The following is an 18,598-nucleotide window of genomic DNA, read 5'->3' as shown; positions in this document are numbered from 1 at the left end:
TAATCATCTACCAACTGATTGAATAATAGAAAAATATCTAGAAAGAGAAAAACTCAATTCTAAACAGCCTGCCTACTAGGCCCACCCACAACTAAGGGAACATTCACTATGGGCTGCCAAAAACTTACTTTTCAAGGAAAACAGTCATACAAATAACCACCTGAACTTCAAAAATAGCACAAAGTGATTATAAGCACCAATGATATTTCTTGGAAGGAGCACTTGCCATCAACATCATTTGTATGGGAATACTAATAGTTGCTCAAAATTTTAGGATAACCGAGAGAGATGTTATGCATACACATTACAACCAATTACTTCCTATAACAGGTGCTAACAAATATCTATAAGACGCATCAACAAGAAAACTGCAACTATGATAGAGAATAGAATGTGGTAAACCTTTGGCGATAATTCATTATAGCGTTCATCAGTATGCTCAGAAGTTCCAAACTCTTGCCAAAGTGAAGCAGTAACAATTGTGCCAACAGCCATTGCCCACAAAAATATTACCGACAAATCAACGATGGGACGAGTTGGTGCATATAATAAAAATTCCACTGCATTGGAAATTAACATGATTTGGTTTATATGAATCTTTATACAAGAATAAACTGAAAATATTACAAAAATTGTGTTCAACAAGAATGTACATGTAAATATACCTAAAGTAAAACTGACACACACATGAACAAACAATAGGTTATAGACAATCAATAAACTATTTATTTCTATATTTTATTATTTCCATGTAAAATATAAATAAAATTTATTATTAAATATTCAAGAGTAGAGTATTGCCCAGGAAAAAAAAATCTTAGCAGCAAAAGTGTGAACCCCAAATAAAGAATCAGTGCAAAAGCATGAACCTCAAGTAAAAAACTGAAACAAAAAGCATGAACCTCAAGCTAAGAACTAGCAGTTATAATAATAGCAACCAAGTTCAAACTCAGCCAGAAATTGCTGGTAGAAGTTTTGGTCTCAACACTTTAGGCTTAATGTGCAATTCATGGAAAAAAAAAAAAAAAAGGGGGGGAGAGAAAGAGAATAAAAATATAGACATGAAAATCATGAAGATTGTTGGGAATGGATGTTGCAAACTGAAGTAGATTGAAGTGCAACCTGCAATTTCTATTCCAGACAGATGATTCTTTCTACCCGTATTTTACTTCTTTTCTTAAGTTCCTCCGGATTCATTCTTAGCCAGCAGAAAACCCCCATCCCCTCAAAGCTTCAGCCGGAAAAAGTACCGCTCTCAACTCAGACCTGAATTCTCTTTCTTATTAAGGCATTCTAATCTTAAATACCCAATGATATTATTGTCTGCTTGAAAATTAAAAAAAAAAAAAAAAAGAACTATTTTAGTGCAAATCCAGATCACCCCAACGCATTCTAGAAAAGCAGAAAGCCTCAAATTCTTATATTAAAAGTTCATATATAAGGGAAATAACATTGAAGATTTTGTTTAGTAACATAACAATTTTTTTATCTTTTTTAAAGCTTAATGTTCACTTACACTGACCCATAATTATATACAAACACGCATCTACAAACGCACAAAACCTGCACATTGTGAAAGACATATACATAACCCCAAAACCACAAACCTTATATTAATGGCACTAAGTAATTTTTTCATTTAGATTTAGACCAGTTAAAATTTTTGTTTAACTAATCAAAGGATGATAAAGTGTTTCCTGAAAATGTTTGTCCATTCTCTCCAAAGCTGTGCTTAACAATAGTTTAGACATATTTCTATATGAAATGCACTTGACTAAGACTTAACCAAAAGCTAGTTGCACTTGGCAGGTTTAATATTTTCCTGTAAAAAAAGTAGCCCTAATCAGATCTAGAGGTATAAGTGCATTCAGTTCTACAGCATCATAAAACACTTTCAGAACAAGATATCCTTGTTTTTAACAATCTAGGAAATAGCTAATATACATCTGAATATAAACAAATGGTAAAAGAAGACATATCAAATGAGCACAAACACTTACCACGTTTCTCTTCCATAGATTTGTTAACTGCATCTCCCGCTGATTTAGGAATCATCACAACAGGTATCGAAATATTTAAAGAAGTATCATTCTCAGAACAAACCATCTTGTAAAGTTCTGGATAAATCATTAAAAAGGAAGCTTATGTAAGAGAATGATAAACCATTACGATATTTTAATCAATCACCTAGTTGAACTTCAAACTAAAGTTTAAAATACAAATAGCATATGCTAGCAAACAAAACATTATAACCTTCTTTGTCATTTATCACCAGCAAGGCTGCAGCACCTCCTGACTGTGCAACTTGTGCCTTCGTTACAAAGTCACAATCACCACGTGTAGCCAAGGCTACAGAGCCAGATAGCTGTAATCATAAAATTCTAACCATGACGATTCAAAATTTTCATTTGGCTTACATCAGATTATAGTGCTTATGAAACAATTAAACTTTATTCAAAATTTTAATAAAGTATTATCTCCGAACTTCATAGGATGCCATGATCCTCCCAGAACTTGGAGAAATTTTGAGAGTATGATTTATAAATTTCACCATATTTAATCAAACAAGAAACTTTGACTCCTAATAAAAAAGCTAAACAATTCTTGACGAGGCCAGTTCGCCAAAAATTTTGGGAGAACAGGATCAATTGAGGCAAAACCTTTGAAGAAGAATCAGAACAACCATTTAGGGGATTTGAGAAAACAGCAGGCAATTTAGGACTTTCGTTGGCTTCCTTGGGCAATGATTTTCCAAAGCTCGCAGTTAACCCAGTTAAATCCTCACCTTCAACACCATCAACCCAGATCTTCACCTTGACCTGGAAGATTTGAACTCAATTATTAAGGAATTAGGGTAAACATATAGTATTTTCTTTTGCACTCTATTACTCTAGATAAGAAATTCGAAGGAGCCTACCATGTCAAAAATCTCACTCACTACTTCTCTGTTATTTATCTTTCCCTAGGTTACGTTTCAACACCAATCAACAAAGTAACCAGTTTCTTTCATAAGATAGTGGAACTCCTTAAAATAGCAGTAAAAAGACCTTCAGATCTTAAACAAAAACTCAAAATTTTCTGTACCATTAAATAACAGGTGTAAAACATTATTTTTATCACAAAAAAATTTCAATTCCCATATATCCATTACACAAGCACACCAATTTATAGCATCCCAGGAACTAAAGTTTTCAAGGTTGGTCCTTGCCTTTCTTATAATTATCTTTCAGTACTTTTACTGTAGCTTTATTGTCCTATACAGCACTATTTTCCAGCAGCTTGATCCTTCAGATAAAACCTATCTTCATAATTAGCACTCTTTAGCATCCGCTTGTTTCCAATTATTGGCAACCAGTTTAATTCTTCCTTTGTAAATTACAAAATGACCTTCAGCTACCATCCACCTTTCCACTTTATAAAAATCCTAAACCCCTTTCTATTACAAATCCAAATCCTAAAATACCCTAATTTTTCAAATCTCTATCTCATAACAGAATCCCAATCAAGCAGATTATTTGAATTCTTTTTCCATATCCATGTTTGTTATAATTTGCCTAGGGAATTCGCCAGCCGTGTGCAAGTTGGCTGAAATAAATATATCCAACTTCAATTACATTGTGAGTGAAAATTCTATCCACACCCACATTTTTTTCCATTGCTTTCTCCAATTAAAGAAAAATGAAATAATTTTTTTTTATCTCTCTCTCTATCTCTTTTACTCAGAACCCTTAAAATGAAAAAAAAAAAAAAAATCTTAATGAAGCTAATAGAATTTGGAACTACTGCAAATCATGTTGGAATAGGTCGAAAATTAGAAATTAAAGAAAAAAACACAAATGCATATAGAAATGTCGTAAATTCTAATAATTATAAAGAGGAAAGAAATGAAATTACTAATTTGAAAGGATTGTTACAGGAAGGTAACTTAGGGCCATCTTCCTGGGAGGCATCGTCGGCGCTGGCGATGGCGGCAACAGCAAATGACAGAGCCACGAAATACAATAAAGGGTGAGCCGCCGCAAAGCGGCGTCGGCTTCCGGGAGGACACGACATGGTGGTGTGACAGTTTTTGGTTGGAGCGAAAGAGAAAGAGAAAGAAAAAATGAATTTTTTTCCTTTCTCTCTCTTGAAGGAAAGTTAGATGAACGAGACTGGACAACGAAATTATAATTTTTTTTTTCTTTATTTCTCTCTCTTACCAAGTTGGAGACAAACACGTTCGGATTGTAACTTGCAAGTAAACCGAAAGGTTTGGTCGTCGGTGTTGGGTCAGGGAAGACTTACGTGTAAATCAGTAATAAAAAAATGGAATTACTTTCTTCTATAAAAATGGAATTACGTGCAAATCAATTGTTCTTTACTTCCCACTTGTTTAATGTTTTTTCTTTATTTTAATAGTAACTATGAAATAAAATTTTTATTTTTATCAAATTCACATATAAATTTTATTAAAATTTTATATCTTAATGTATATTCATGTTACTTTCATTTAAAATTGTCAAATCCAGAGCTTATTGCGTTAGCAATTTATCAATATTATAGGAAAAATAAGTTCTTTTATTTTAAATAGTTAAATTCATGTTTTTATGTATAAAAAATTCAATTATTCTTTGTCCAAAAATGTTAAAGTTACGGCAAATTTTATTGACTTTTATTATTCTTTTCTTAAAAAATTAATAAAATTTAAATTATAACTAAATATAATAAATTTAAAATACAATGATAAAATTCAACATTAACCTACTATAAAATAAGTAGTAATAAATTTGATCCCAATCTATTTTGAAGCTTTTCAAATTTCTAAATTTCATTAATTCAATGAATTTCAATTCTTAAAAAAATTATGTAATACACCATCAATTAAATTTTAAATTTCATAAATAGAATTAAAGGGTAATCATATACCATTTTAAAAATTAATAAATTAATATAATCAATAAATAAATAAACTTCACGGCAACATATGAAATAATATATTTTTCGACAAATTACGGCACCTAAATCAATGAATTTGTATACATGATGCAATAGAACAAGTGACCCTTATCTTCTATATATAATATATATATATATAGATATACATATATATATATGTATATGTACATAACTATGTGCATATACATACTTATGTATGTATATAGATGTACATGTATATATATATGTATATGTCTATGTTTACATACATCTACATATATATACATATACATATATATGTGTATATAAACATAGACATATATATACATACATGTATATACATATATATATATATATATATATACACGAAAGAATTAAAGGATAAGAGGAAGAATTATGATACATAGCACTTCAAAGGTAAACACCTCTCTTGTTTGATCTAACTGTTAAAATGTTTGAATTTACACAAATGGAAGGGTAAACCTAAAATTGCGAAGGATAAAATTACATTATCATAAAACTACCATACAAAGAATAATCTGAGTCCTACAAGCTGGAGTGTTATAAACATTAACAAATTTACACACCAAAAAAAAAAAAAAAAACAAAACAAGAAAAACAAACTTTGTTCAAACAAATATTATATCATGCCCACCCTACCTCTCCCCTAATCAGTTCTTTCATTTTGGTGCAAAGTGTAGAAATGTATTGAATGAGCTTCCATGGCAACCAAAAAAATGAGAAGAATTGGCAATTGTCTGAAAATGAAAAGAGAAATAAAAGGAATAGATTGTCACACACACACACACACACACACATATGTACATGTATAAAACATATCCAACCTCTTTAGCATCCAGCTGCTTTCAAGAACTTGTCGTAAGGGCTTGATGGCAGTAATCGAAATGAATGTCGTCTGTATTCTTGTGAACAGAGGGCAAGCTGTCCCCGTACACGAACTTGCTCCTTACTGATTAACTTCAGATTTTCTGAAAACTCCACTTTCTGAAATAGAGAAGAATAATCCATCAAAACTGCTATTATAGGTTGCATGAATACTATTTAATTGATTATAACTCTTGCTGTAGTGCCTGCCAATTCCATAACACATAATTGATTATAATACAGATGTTTGTCGTGTGTTAATAGACCAACTTACCACACTTGCTAAATAGAGGATCTCCTTTTCACTTTCCTCCGAGGTATCCTTGTCTTCCTGTTGATGCTTGAAGCTATGAAGCACTGACATCTTCTGCTGTTTACCCATTACAAGAGCTTCACACTGACTCTTCATTTGGTCATAAGGAATGGGGGTTGGGGAAACTGAAAAGCTTGCAACTTGACGGGCTGTTTCCAGAACCTATTCACATTAAAAAATCGATATAATTTGTAAGAAAATGAAAGGTAGATGAATCTCTGGAGATATAGTGGGGTTAATGTATGAAGAATGTGAAGATTAGTTTCTCTGGACCCAATGGCCAGAAATCGTTCAAATGGTTCTTCAAAAAAATGGATTAAATAGCTTTCTCTCTTCTAACTTCAAGTGTTCAATCTAAATCTAATCATATCACGCCAACCCCCTAGTAGTATCGTGTTTGGTTTTTGAATGATGATCTGAGCAGTAAATACACTTGCTAAAACAGCATGCATACTCTTTTCTCCTTTTCTATTTCCTTCCAAGTTCAATTACCTAAATAGGAATGACCATTCTTACTCTTGTTAACTTCTGCAATTTCTCAAACTTAATATCAATAATCTAATTCAAGACTATCTCATCTGCATTCTTAAACGTCACACAGGAGGAGGGAGTGTATTCATGAGTTTATATTTTGTTCAATTTTGATAAAAAAATCTCAAGTCCCCAACCACATAGAATTAGGGTGGTAAAATATATTGCATGACAAAGGTACAAAGACGCATAAATTAACATTGAAGAACCAAACCCATTTGATCTAGCTCAACTCCATTCATCAGTTCGTGGAGATATGAATTAAAGTTTATATGTTATATCATCTTGTCTACCATGCACTATCTAATACAAGTAGATAAGAATGTATGTATATATATACATGCGCTCTGCTTTTTCATACAGTCTTCAAGGCGAGGGAAAAGGAAGTGGTCTGACAAGATTCTAAAGCAAAAGCAAAAGTTCAATACATTTACAACGAAACAAAGACACCAAAACTGCACCATCATGTAACAAAAGTCATTACTTTTCCAAAGATGTAATTGTTAAAGAGTTAATATTTGATATACTGTCAGTGTAAATTTTAATTACAAAAGCAAGATTAAAAAGGTAACACATGTCCCACAGGTATATTTAAAAAATAAAAATCTAATTATAAAAAAAAAAAAGATAATGGAACTTGCGTCCTCTTCTTAATCCCATTTGTGTAATTAAAATTTTATATTGATAATGTATCAAATATTAATTCAATTGTTAAATTACCCTCGCAATCCCACAATCAGAAAGTGGTCTGTACCCATCTAATATTTTATAGATTATAAGAACTGCTCAGATGAAGAAAGGCAGGTCTCTCGATGGCGAAGATACTTTAGGGACTCAAAAAATACTCTATAGCAATCAAGGGGAATGCTTCAAAAATATCTTCGTAACTTTTATACATATCATTGGAAATATATTTCACCTCAACTTTTTATCAGTTTTTTCAAATGTTCTTGTTTTATCAGCATCTCCATCATACCAGTACGATAAAAATAACTGTATTATTGTTGGATAGTTTTTGTATTTCAACCTAACCAATTTGATGTTAAATTAGAGGAGAGTTAAATAGAAACGAAGTCAGTTTCTTACTGCACAACCTTTTAAAGAGAAAGCAGACGAAATAATATTGGGAGGGAGAATTACCGAGTTAGATGAAATTTTAAATCACTAATATATATTTAAAAAATAGTTAACAAGTTGGTGCAATGCCAACTCATCTGACATTTATGTTTTCAGCCGCCTACATAATAGTTTCAATTTGGTTTTCATTAGTTATTTTTGTAAGTTAATAATGATAGCAGCATTTTTTTCTGTACTGCAACTCTACCCATAAAATGTTCCATCTCCATTCTAGTCATGTATTAGGAAAAAATCTAAAATCTCAACTATTTCATAGTTCTCTAATTTACCACTTACATCAACAACTTCCACATGGCGAAGCCTGAGAATATATACTAGATGGCTGAGAAATGCCTACAAAATTTAGAATCTTAGGCCAAAGATAAGAACCCTTCATGGTTTAATTTAGTAGGCTTTACCTAAAAATTTAGAATCTTTCGCCAAAGATAAGAACCCTTCACTGTTTAATTTAGTAGGCTTTCTTCTCTACCCAAAATAACACCGACTCATGAGTATAATGCTTCAAGAGCCGACTCTTTTGCAACTTATATTTCTATGCCAACACCATACCTTTTTAGAACTCAAAATAAGGTACAATCACAATGTAACATATTCATAATGTGACTCCCAAACCTATTTTCTTGTACCCTCCCAAAATGTCCAAAATGATTACTGCACCCTCTCAAAAAACAAGATGAACGATCAAAAGCACAAACAGCACAAAACATCCAAATGATGAGCAATGGAGTTAAATAAAAACATATCGTCCTTTTTTGTAGTTTATTTTGTTTCCAAATTCATTGAGAAATTATAATAAAAATCGAAAAATAATAAAAATATATTAATAAATAGAACTTCCCATCTTACCGGATCCAAAAGCTCATTGACACTTAAGACATCTAGTGTACTGATGGATAATGATGTTTTGCGATCTGATTGACTTCCGTTGGCTTCAGGGAAGGCTTCTTCATCTGTCATTGCAGCTAGAGGCATAATCTGAAAGAAAAGCATCAAATCAACCAAACAATATCATAGTGTTGAAGGAGAGAATGTAATCCAAACAAGATCTACCTCTTCAAATGCCTGAAACTCCATCTGCACAAGAGGAGAACATGGTCTTGGTGTCTCCATAAACAATGGAGCACCTAATGGATATGCATCATCTGGTGAAAAGCCCTCAAGAAGTTGTTTCTTTATACTTGATAGTTCATCCTGGAAGAAGCACACAAAGGGATGAGATGAATTGTTTGCAAACAAGTTCCCATAAATACCATTAATTCCTTTCACATGAAACATGGAACAACTTAATAACATGCCACAACTAATCTTACCATAGCTATCCAAGAGCACTGATAGTTAACGTCATTGTTACCCTTTACAAGTCACACACCTGAACAGGATGGGGGGCAACAATTCACTGATAACAAGCAATTTGCAAGTTAAGATTAGATTCCCTCATTTCACCTGGCTCTTTTCTTGTCTTGAAACCCTTTCTTATTATATTTCATTGAAAGCAGTAGCTGCCACCATTCAAAGTAAAATTACTCCTAAATACATTCTGTTTTGTGATACTTGTTCCTATTAGTTAACAACAGAAGCTGCTCACAGACAAAATCTTTCACATAAAATGTTCATTAAATGAAGAATCCTTAATTACCTAGTCAAAAGAACCTTCGTTCAACACTGTCCTCACTTCAAGAAGAAAAAAAAAAAGTCTACATCAATGTAACTGATAACGTAATCAAAACCAAAGGAACCACCCTTCACTCAACCTATGATGGTGTAACTGTTTATAATCTCCAATTAGAAATAGTTATCACAGTCAATAGAGCTAGGGAAGCTCGAACACTATCAGCCTCAAAATAAAAGACTAACAATCAGAAACTGATATATCACCTCCGACTCCGACAATTTCTCAAATTTAGTCATGAAATGGGATATGACCGTCTCCTTCAAATGAAGATCATCTAGCTCTATTGCCAAGAGAGATTTTGACGCAGCAATATCATCTTCCTTTGATCCATATGCTACGCTGCCCAGATCGGATTTCACACAAACAGCCTCAAGTCCGACATCCTCAACTAATTTGAGATAAGGATCAACCTAGTGAAGGATGATAAACTCAAGTATCAGCCTGTAGAATCAGAAAACAAAGTGCAGTAACAATATAAATGATTCTCTCCTATAGATTAAGGATGATAAACTGACTGTTTTATCTGTCAGAGATGTTTTAACAATAGGAATCAACTCTGGAAGATTGCCTGCCCTGGCTGAGAAAATAAGCATGTAGGATGCCAAGGTAAAGAGAGACCTTCTTCGAGATGGTTGCAAACCTCCTTCAACGTGCATGTGGGACACAAATGTCAGGAGAATTTTTCAACATATGTAACAAACCTACAAAACTTGAACAAGTACCACTTCCTAAGGATAAATCACATTTTTTAAGACTATTCTTTTTCCCTTACCACTGACAAAAAAAGGTTATTCAGTGCAAACCATCTTTTGATGCTATCATCTTTATTATTATGTGCATGATCTTACATAAACAATCAACTAGTCCTTTGTGCACCCACTAGGCATGTGGATAAAAGCATGTGGCAATCATTTTTTACTATTTAAAATAAGTATTAAAAAAATTATCTGAGAAAACAAAGGTAGTAAAGTTATTTAAATGTTACACGACCTGGTATGATGTTTGATGAAATAAGGGAGAAAGAATAAGAAAATGAAGTTTGAATTCAGTAAAAATCTAGAAGACCAACACATATTAAATTTTTTAAAGGAGACAAGTTGGTGTGATACCATCTGAGCCAGTTGCATTAAATATTGGTATAGATATGATTTCCTCAATAAAAAAGGAGGGCAAGAAAAGGAATCATATTTGATAAACCTGAGCTTCTATTTCATTTTTCTTGATTGTCAGAAACATTAAGAGAGCATTTGTGAGACAAAATCAGCAGGGTATAAGGTCAGGGATGTATAAGGAATATTCTTTGGCATGAGCATGCAAGTTCGTGAATGCATAGTGATAGCACCATAAACCATTAATCTATATTACTTAGTAAATATCTAGGAAAACAAAAAGAAAAAACTTTGCTAAGCCAGAGTTTCCTTTCCATTTGCTTCTTGAGATGCCTGTGAGCAAATTAAAGTAACATCTTTAAGAAAAATCAACAAAAGATAAATCAGATAATAGAAGTGTATGGAATAGTCCACTAAGTGAGGCTTCCAATTGGCAAAATGGACAGAAAGCATAATCCTACTGCATGTATACGTATAACATTGTGCTCTTTCACTCTATAAAAAACATAAATACCAATAATGATAGATGTGACATACCTTCTTGATCCAGAGAGATGCTCCTAAGGGAGAATGCCGGCTGAAAACTCCGAATTAGGGCCTTATGACTGGAGGTCTGTCATCAGCATAATTTATTAACAGACCGGTTCAGGAATAGCTACCAAAATGGAAAGAGAGAAACTCTAATAGCATTAAAGATAATATCACAAATTTCCATAGACAAAATACTAAAGATAGAAGGAATCTTCTTTAGCAGAAGATCTGGGACATCCCTCTGAGCAACTCAAGGTAATATTCAGATAGTATCACAACCCAACTGTTGGCCCATGCCACACCTCACAGCAAAAAGAAGTTGAATATCAAATGATAAACCTAACTTGGATGCTTGCAACAGCAAGCTTGACCATTGCTATCTCACTTTGAGTTTTCTAGATAATGGTGATGGAGCTAACAAGTAGAAAGAGACAATGAATTGAAGGGAGAATCATTAGTTTTCTTTGTTGCTTTTCTACGTTCATGGAAAGCATCAATGGTGAGGACTAAGAACTTCTATAATGTTTGAAAAGGACATTTACAATATCAAATTAAGAACAATCAGCAGTAGCAGATACTCTCACTGTAAAATAAATAAATAAAGAAGTTGTCCTTTCTTCTATTTTGGGTTGTTCCAAAATGTTTGTTCATTACCAAAAGTAATAATCATTTTCCAATTTCATATTCTACCCTTTTGCTGTATCATACATCATCTCCAAAAACAAATCAAAATCAATCATCAAGAGTAAGGTAATATCATTAAAACCAACCATATTTTTGAACCTTGTGAATTGATAAAGAAGATTAATATTTTGGAATATAGGCAGTTTAAAATTATGACTAACCTTGGATCGGGTAAACAATACTGCAATGTAAAACGAATGGGCCATAGCTTCAAATTTTGCAGAGGTATTTTCAGCAGAAATCGCCTGGACCCATATTGATGAAAGAAGAAGACTCACTTGATGGCTACTTAATCGAAGGGAAGTGAACTGCTGAAAGTTTCAGACACATAAGAAAACTCAATAGTATCTGAATTGATAATAACACTAAGCAACAGAGAGACAGCAGTTTCACACCATTTTTCCATCACCCAGAGCATGCTTGAAGCTATATGAGTTCCCATGGGACTGACACATTATTGATTCTTTCACAGCCATATCTAACGCTTGATTTCCATTTTCTTTTAGTCTTCCTTCAATGAGTTCTGCTTGGTCTTTACCATCATCCTGAAAGGCAAAGCTGTAACTCCTTACCTTCTTGGATGCACTAACTGTTAAGTCACAAGAAACAGCTTCAGAATTTCTTTTATTTTGATCTGACCAAGGTGAAAGCAAGGATGGCATAAGCACAATGGAGAAAATGCTATGTGCTCCAACTCGAGTTTCATGGTTTGGGTGGGCCATTGCAAGGAGCAACTGGTGAAATAGAGCATCAGGGAAGGCCTGAACAGATTGTAATGTCAGAACTTAGATGCAAATACAAGATAAGTACAAATATAACAGTATGTTACACAAGAACACTTGCCTTCTTGTGATATGATACGTTTGGGATAGAAGAGATAATCTCTGCTGTTCGATGAACAGCAGAGATTGTTGTTCTGGCAACAATACTGTTGCTCAAAATATTCTCTAGTACCACGGCCATCATATCAAGAATTGGTCCCACATCCCAACCTGTTAAATGCATGCAGAAAAAAAATCAACTAAATGGAAAAAAAATATATATATATTTAAATAACAAGAAAAACTAGCTTCTGTTAGTATCTTAAAATAATCAGAAAGCTAAAATTGGATGTGTACAAGAACATATTCCCAACCTTCCTTGAGAGCTGTGAGATACACTTGTCTAATCCCAACTGAAGATCAGTGTTATATTTATCCATATCACCCACAGAACTAGATAATTCAACTGAATTTTGTAGGCATTTTCGTAGATGCTTCATCAAGTCAGTTATTGTACCAATGATTGCTACGGAGGGCTGAAGCTTTGCATTTTGTGCAAGTTGAGTAATGACATTGAGAATGTTAACTTGTATTTGAGGTTGCTTGGCTACATTCTTATGCTCCATGTGCTTCACCAAGATAGCAAATGGTAGGTGGGACTTCTCTCCTGGCATTAAAAAATAAATACCATTATGTCAACTAAAGAGTTGTCAGAAAAAGTATATATTTACCAAGGATGCATATTAAAACTCCCAAAGTAACCTGTTTCTTCCATTAGCAACTGCAAGTAAATTAGAACAGAAAAAGCGACTCCCTTCTCTTGGGAGCATCAAAATTGTGAAAAGAGGTTCAAGAACACGCCGGATAGTTGTTGCTTCTTTTGGCAATCTGGCAATATTACATAAGATAACCCTTGACCAGTAAGAGGGACTATTGGAAGTATCCCTATTAAAGAGCCAAATGAAGCAAAGGATGAGATTTGAACATGAAATATATCCTAATGAATTTAATGCAGCAAGAGATTTACTGAAATGAAGCCTTACATGGTTGGATCGAAGTCAGAGTCAATCACAAGGTTAGGTACAGAGGAAGCCTTCTCATTGACATCTGGGAAGGACGAACCATTTTCATCCACTTTACTGCCATTGAGAAGGGTCATTGGGATATCCATGTAGTTCTCCAAGGTCACTGATATGATCTATGCAAGATGAAAATCGAATTCAAGATGAACAAAAAAGCCAGTACCTACTGCATATCTCTTTGTCTGGTGTGTGTTTTTGTTTCCAATATTTAAAAGGAGATTCAAGAGGCTAAAAGCTGAAACTCCAAAAATGAAGCTTCTGAGAGGAGGTGAACTGAGAGAAACCAATAGAGAGATTAATCCAAATTTGGGATGGACAAAAATACACTTAGTTATTTGTAACCATTTCAAAACTGTATTTCAATCTTTTTAATGAAGCTCCAGCTAGACCAAAGAGAATCTTAATTATTTCCATATTTTTAATGAACTACAGCTAGGACTAAAATATACTTAGTTATATTTGCACAGTTAAATTGTATCAGATCAGGAATGGCATCAAACTTTGAATATAAAATAGCATTGATAGGAAAAGCCACTATAAAAGATGATAACTTACACTATCAAAGTCCATCGATATATGAGAGTGCTCACCCATGAAGCAGACCTAGGCAAAAGAAATGAGAAAGTAATAAGTGACCAGAAATAGAAGCAAAAGAAAACAAATACGAGTAAAAAATACTAAATGACAAAAGAAGTAGAGCAAATGAAACAATATTAATGAAAGAAAAACTCAACAAGAAAAATTCAGGATTATTCTCCTATATATCTGAACTTGTAAAGACTTGTATGTCAACTCAACATATTAGGACATAAGGCTATTCACATGTTAATTAAAGCTGTAAGTTCAACCTGAACAAACCTGATCACCCTTTGGTAATGAATTTTAGACTTTCTCCATCAATTTAGTACCAAAACCACAATATTCCCCGAGTCCACAAAATTATAGAAGTGATTTCTTTCAAATCTAGAAAGATCAATCTAAAAATTCAATCGTTTAAACTTCTAACTAATCTAAGCTCAACTTTAACCTAGTGTTATAGAACACAAACCACAAAATCAAAGCCCCTACCCATTAAAACATATGCAGAAAGTCAGCCTCTCATTTTAAAGGACATCTTCTAACAGAGGATTTAGATGGTTGCACAAAGGTAGAAGAAGCAGAAGCTACTTGAAAATATGTAAATCAACCAGCTGCATCAAAATCTTACTAAGCCCATGCTTTTATAAACTGGTAGACAGTTGTCATTGCCGGTAACTAAACCAGTAAATTCACTGGAAACAAGTCTAAATCAGCTAGAGTAGAAAAATTGCAAAGAAGGAAAAGACTGAAAAGACATGCACACAACTCCAACAAGTATTAGATACAAAAGATAATAGGTAAAAAAGACGAAAAAAAAGTAAGAGTTCACATATTCGTGTATGTTCCTAAGGAAGAAAAGTTATGAATACTTATAAATTTTAGCTTGAGCTAATGTCAGTGCATGTATTGTTCTGTGCAAAAGAGTTTCTTATGTGAAAATTTTCAAGATTAGAGAGTGAACAGCACCATGGAAGCCAGCACTTGCAATCCAGCAGAACGCAAACGCAAAGCTCTGTCATCATCTCCATCTTCTTGAGCCAGTTGACATAGTTTAGGAATAAGGCCCTCTAAGTGAAACATTTGTGTACCGTCCATCTAGTTTCAAATCCCATACAATTAGAAAACGCTCTCTAGTTTACAGCTAATATGTAAAGTATTCTGTACATAGTCTGTTTGTTATCTAAAGCCTACAAGTGAATCCGCAGGTCTCAGTCCAGTGTCAGATATGTGAAGAGCTCCTTCAACGTCTACTTCAAAAATTTAAAAGCCCAGTCATGGAATGCTTAAAGTTCAAAGGGCTACTTAACAGCTGTACCCAGTGACACACATATACGTACTACTGGCATATCCGTACTACTACACACCTGACTATTAATGAACTCTACAAGAGCATTGCAACCCATAATTCGCATCTCATCCTGTTGGGTTTGTTCCAAAAGAGTCCAAATGATCCCTAATAAACTACTAGCAAAAAGTGGCCTGCAAGAATAAAGTGCTCCCATGAATGTCACATATAAAAAATATGGATGCTTAAATCACATTTACACTTAAAGGCTACCTGCTAAACTAGAATAAATATGAAACAATTAATATAACCCTAAATCCCCTATTAAATCCCTAAATGCTAAAACTGAAAATTGAACCCATGAAAATAGATAAAATTACTAGAATAATTTTCTAAATAATTTAATCCTTCAAAAAACATGATCTTGTCTCACATCATAAACCAAGTTTTATTTTTTATGCAAAAATATGGTTAACTTTGAAGAATAACACTGTTAACTAATTGGGTATTCCTTCCATGAAACCAAACACAAGGCGAAACGTTAAATGATAACAAAGAAAGTTAATATATAGATTATAAATTAATAGGTAGCTATCTTGTAATTTTAACCCCCGCTAGGATTTGGTCACCCAACACAAGCCTCTTCAGCAATTACGTGACAATAACAAGCCAAATATTATGCTCTGCTTTACATTTTGTTATCTAAATTCAGTGGTTCATTCTTTGAAACTCCCCCTGTCCTAGCTGCTCACCCCAAAATGAAACTTGGCCGAAAAATTGATGCCATAAAATGTTTAGATCAATTAAATGTTTAAATTTCAACACATCAAACTTACATCTGCTCCTTACATGATGATAGCATTTTCCGATAAATGCACAATACGACTTTCACACATCCAAAGTTCTCATTCCGTAAATCCTTGAAGCATCTTTGCTCTAGGTTACTTGTAATCTGTGCAGACAAATTATTTAAAGATGTGAGAAAACAAATCAACAGGCAATTCAGTAAAGTTATATATATTACAGGATATAGTAAATTTCAAACTAATTTCAAACATCTCAAGGATATTTCTATTAATTTGAATTGTGCCAAGATTAATACCATTCCAAAGTTTCAATCAGTTTGGAACATTTCTTGATAAAATTTACCTACATTTCAGAAAAAATTTTCTAAACCACTTCAATTTTAACCAACATAACATAATCACCTTAAAAGCAAGATTTATATCCTAAACTAAATAGAAACCAAAATAATAGAAAAGAGTTAGCTACATTCTCACTTACAAGTTTTGTGTTTTCATTTAAATTAACAGTTATAAGCACTTTCCAACAAAAATTGTGGAAACCAACATTGTGAACAGAAAAAAAAAAATTGAAAACAGAGATAAGAACTTCCCAACAAAATGGTGGAAACCAACATTGCAAACAGAAAAAATTAAAATTTTAGAAATTCCATAATAGAATCAAACTCTACCAAGAATAAGTGAACCAAAAGAAAAGCCATTCCTTTGGCATTCATAATGGGTTCCTTGAAACATATTCACAAAGCTTCCCAATTTTCCTATCGTTAGGTTCAGCATTAGAAATTTATGCAGCCAAACCAAAATAGCAGCAGCAGCTGTGAGAGATCTTACAGACAAATTATACTTGTGTAAACCTTCATCATCAAATATCAATTACATGTTTTTCACCACAAGATACAAATAGACAATATCATAATCATACTACAATTAACTAAATTTAATACTACTGATCATCAATCATTAAGCACAACGCAATGAACAAGCTAGACTAATATCCAACGGCAATTTTCACTCGAAGAACCAAAAATTAACAAAAAAACTATTTGAAAATCCCAAAATTCAATAAAAAGTAACAGAAGATGAGCTGAAACAATACCTGATTACGGGGGAAAATGTCCGATAGCAACTTCTTGTATCTTTTAACAGGCTGCCTTGACCTTGCACGCATTGAAGGGCAAAAGAAACAGAGGTTACCGCAGGCAGGCACAACCCGTCTTGACATTACCCCCATTTTTTTCAATGGGAATTCAAACAAACACTTTTTCTGAAAATCCAAATTCAACACCAAAAAAAATCAACCAGAAATACTATACCAAAAATTGAAAAACATAAACAAAATTCGGCAATTTACTCATCAATCATAACGGTCAAACTGCAAACAACACAAAATCAACTAAATTTCAACCATAATGCCCTTCTCATATTCAAGGTAGAATTAGCAGGATTTAAGGTTCATCAAACATTTTATATTTCAAAAATATATATAGTAATAGCAAGAAATGAAAGCAAAATCATCGAAATTTAAGAAAAACCCACCAATTCAATTGCTTGAAACTCTTAATTCTACCAAAAAACCTAGCTCACCAGAGCCTCGATCTGTATTTGCCCTGAAAGCTGAAAGAGAATCAAGAGACGAACGGTTCAACGAATATAGTTCCAGAAAATTTAAAAAAAAAAAAAAGTCTAATTCATTCTAGTTTATATAGAATAATAAATAATTATGTAATTTGTAGTCAAATTAAATTTTGGATTGTAAATTTTTTTTAATCAAAATAATTTTACCCCCAAGAAATTGACAGTTGGGGGAAGAGAAGAGGCTTCCACGTCTTCCCCCAAACTGTGATTTTTTCTTTTTTTAATTGCATGCAATAATGTTCTTTGGAAAATAAATTCATTTTAGATAATTTTTATATTCTTCTTTTTTATTAATGATTTAAATTTTAAAAAATGAAAACTATTAAGACAAAGTTACGAAGCGGTTAAATTTTTAAAAGGAATGACGGCCCACGTGTAATGCTCTCATTTAATGAGTGCCTTGTTTTCGGGGTTTTTGATTGTAACTATAGCTCCCTTACGTGAACTGAAAAATAAAAGTAAAAATATTATTATTTGAAGAAAAATTTTAAACTTAATTTTTTAAATAAAAAAACAGATTTAGTATGTAAAAAATAATAATTAAAAATATGAAACATATGACAGCTATTTAATTTAGTTTGTGAAATTAAAAAATGTTTTTTTCATGTACAAAAAATGAATAAAAAATAAAAATATATATTTATGGTTGAGTCAATTTTTTAAATCCATTAATAAAA

General features: G+C 32.7%; 1 protein-coding gene and 1 pseudogene across 13 annotated transcripts in view; both read right to left on the bottom strand.

The window, feature by feature from the left end:
* Positions 1-4,157, bottom strand: part of LOC111279463 (signal peptide peptidase-like 2) — a 48,638-nt gene extending 44,481 nt beyond the window's left edge. For 8 of the 12 annotated variants that reach the window (XR_016334722.1, XR_016334723.1, XR_016334724.1 and 5 more), the window contains exons 1-5: positions 3,895-4,157; positions 2,661-2,819; positions 2,254-2,365; positions 2,001-2,117; positions 403-560 (exon numbers count right to left, since the gene is read on the bottom strand). Coding sequence is in view for 8 of the 12 variants with exons in the window: in XM_089756467.1 (XP_089612593.1) it covers positions 403-560; positions 2,001-2,117; positions 2,254-2,365; positions 2,661-2,819; positions 3,895-4,053 (705 nt within the window). In the remaining 4 variants the exon portion in view is untranslated. The remainder of the gene's footprint in view (positions 1-402; positions 561-2,000; positions 2,118-2,253; positions 2,366-2,660; positions 2,820-3,894) is intronic. The other 4 variants (XM_089756470.1, XM_089756472.1, XM_089756473.1 and 1 more) reach the window with 4 other exon arrangements.
* Positions 4,158-5,324: 1,167 nt separating this feature from the next.
* Positions 5,325-17,984, bottom strand: LOC111279652 (protein SEMI-ROLLED LEAF 2-like; annotated as a pseudogene). The gene is made up of 19 exons (XR_016334726.1): positions 17,823-17,984; positions 17,383-17,550; positions 16,320-16,435; positions 15,563-15,677; positions 15,165-15,293; positions 14,175-14,222; positions 13,581-13,735; positions 13,300-13,482; positions 12,908-13,204; positions 12,620-12,765; positions 12,172-12,537; positions 11,938-12,084; positions 11,099-11,174; positions 9,968-10,095; positions 9,656-9,862; positions 8,831-8,971; positions 8,627-8,755; positions 6,074-6,274; positions 5,325-5,919 (listed from the first exon to the last, which is right to left on the bottom strand). The product of XR_016334726.1 is annotated as a protein SEMI-ROLLED LEAF 2-like (transcript).
* Between the last annotated feature and the right edge of the window lie 614 nt (positions 17,985-18,598).

This window comes from Durio zibethinus, chromosome 27, assembly GCF_047325235.1.
Source record: "Durio zibethinus cultivar Kanyao isolate XHJ-2024 chromosome 27, ASM4732523v1, whole genome shotgun sequence".
NCBI classification, from domain to species: domain Eukaryota; kingdom Viridiplantae; phylum Streptophyta; class Magnoliopsida; order Malvales; family Malvaceae; genus Durio; species Durio zibethinus.
The sequence above is the reverse complement of the archived record's forward strand: the minus strand, read 5'-3'. Positions and strand labels throughout refer to the sequence as shown.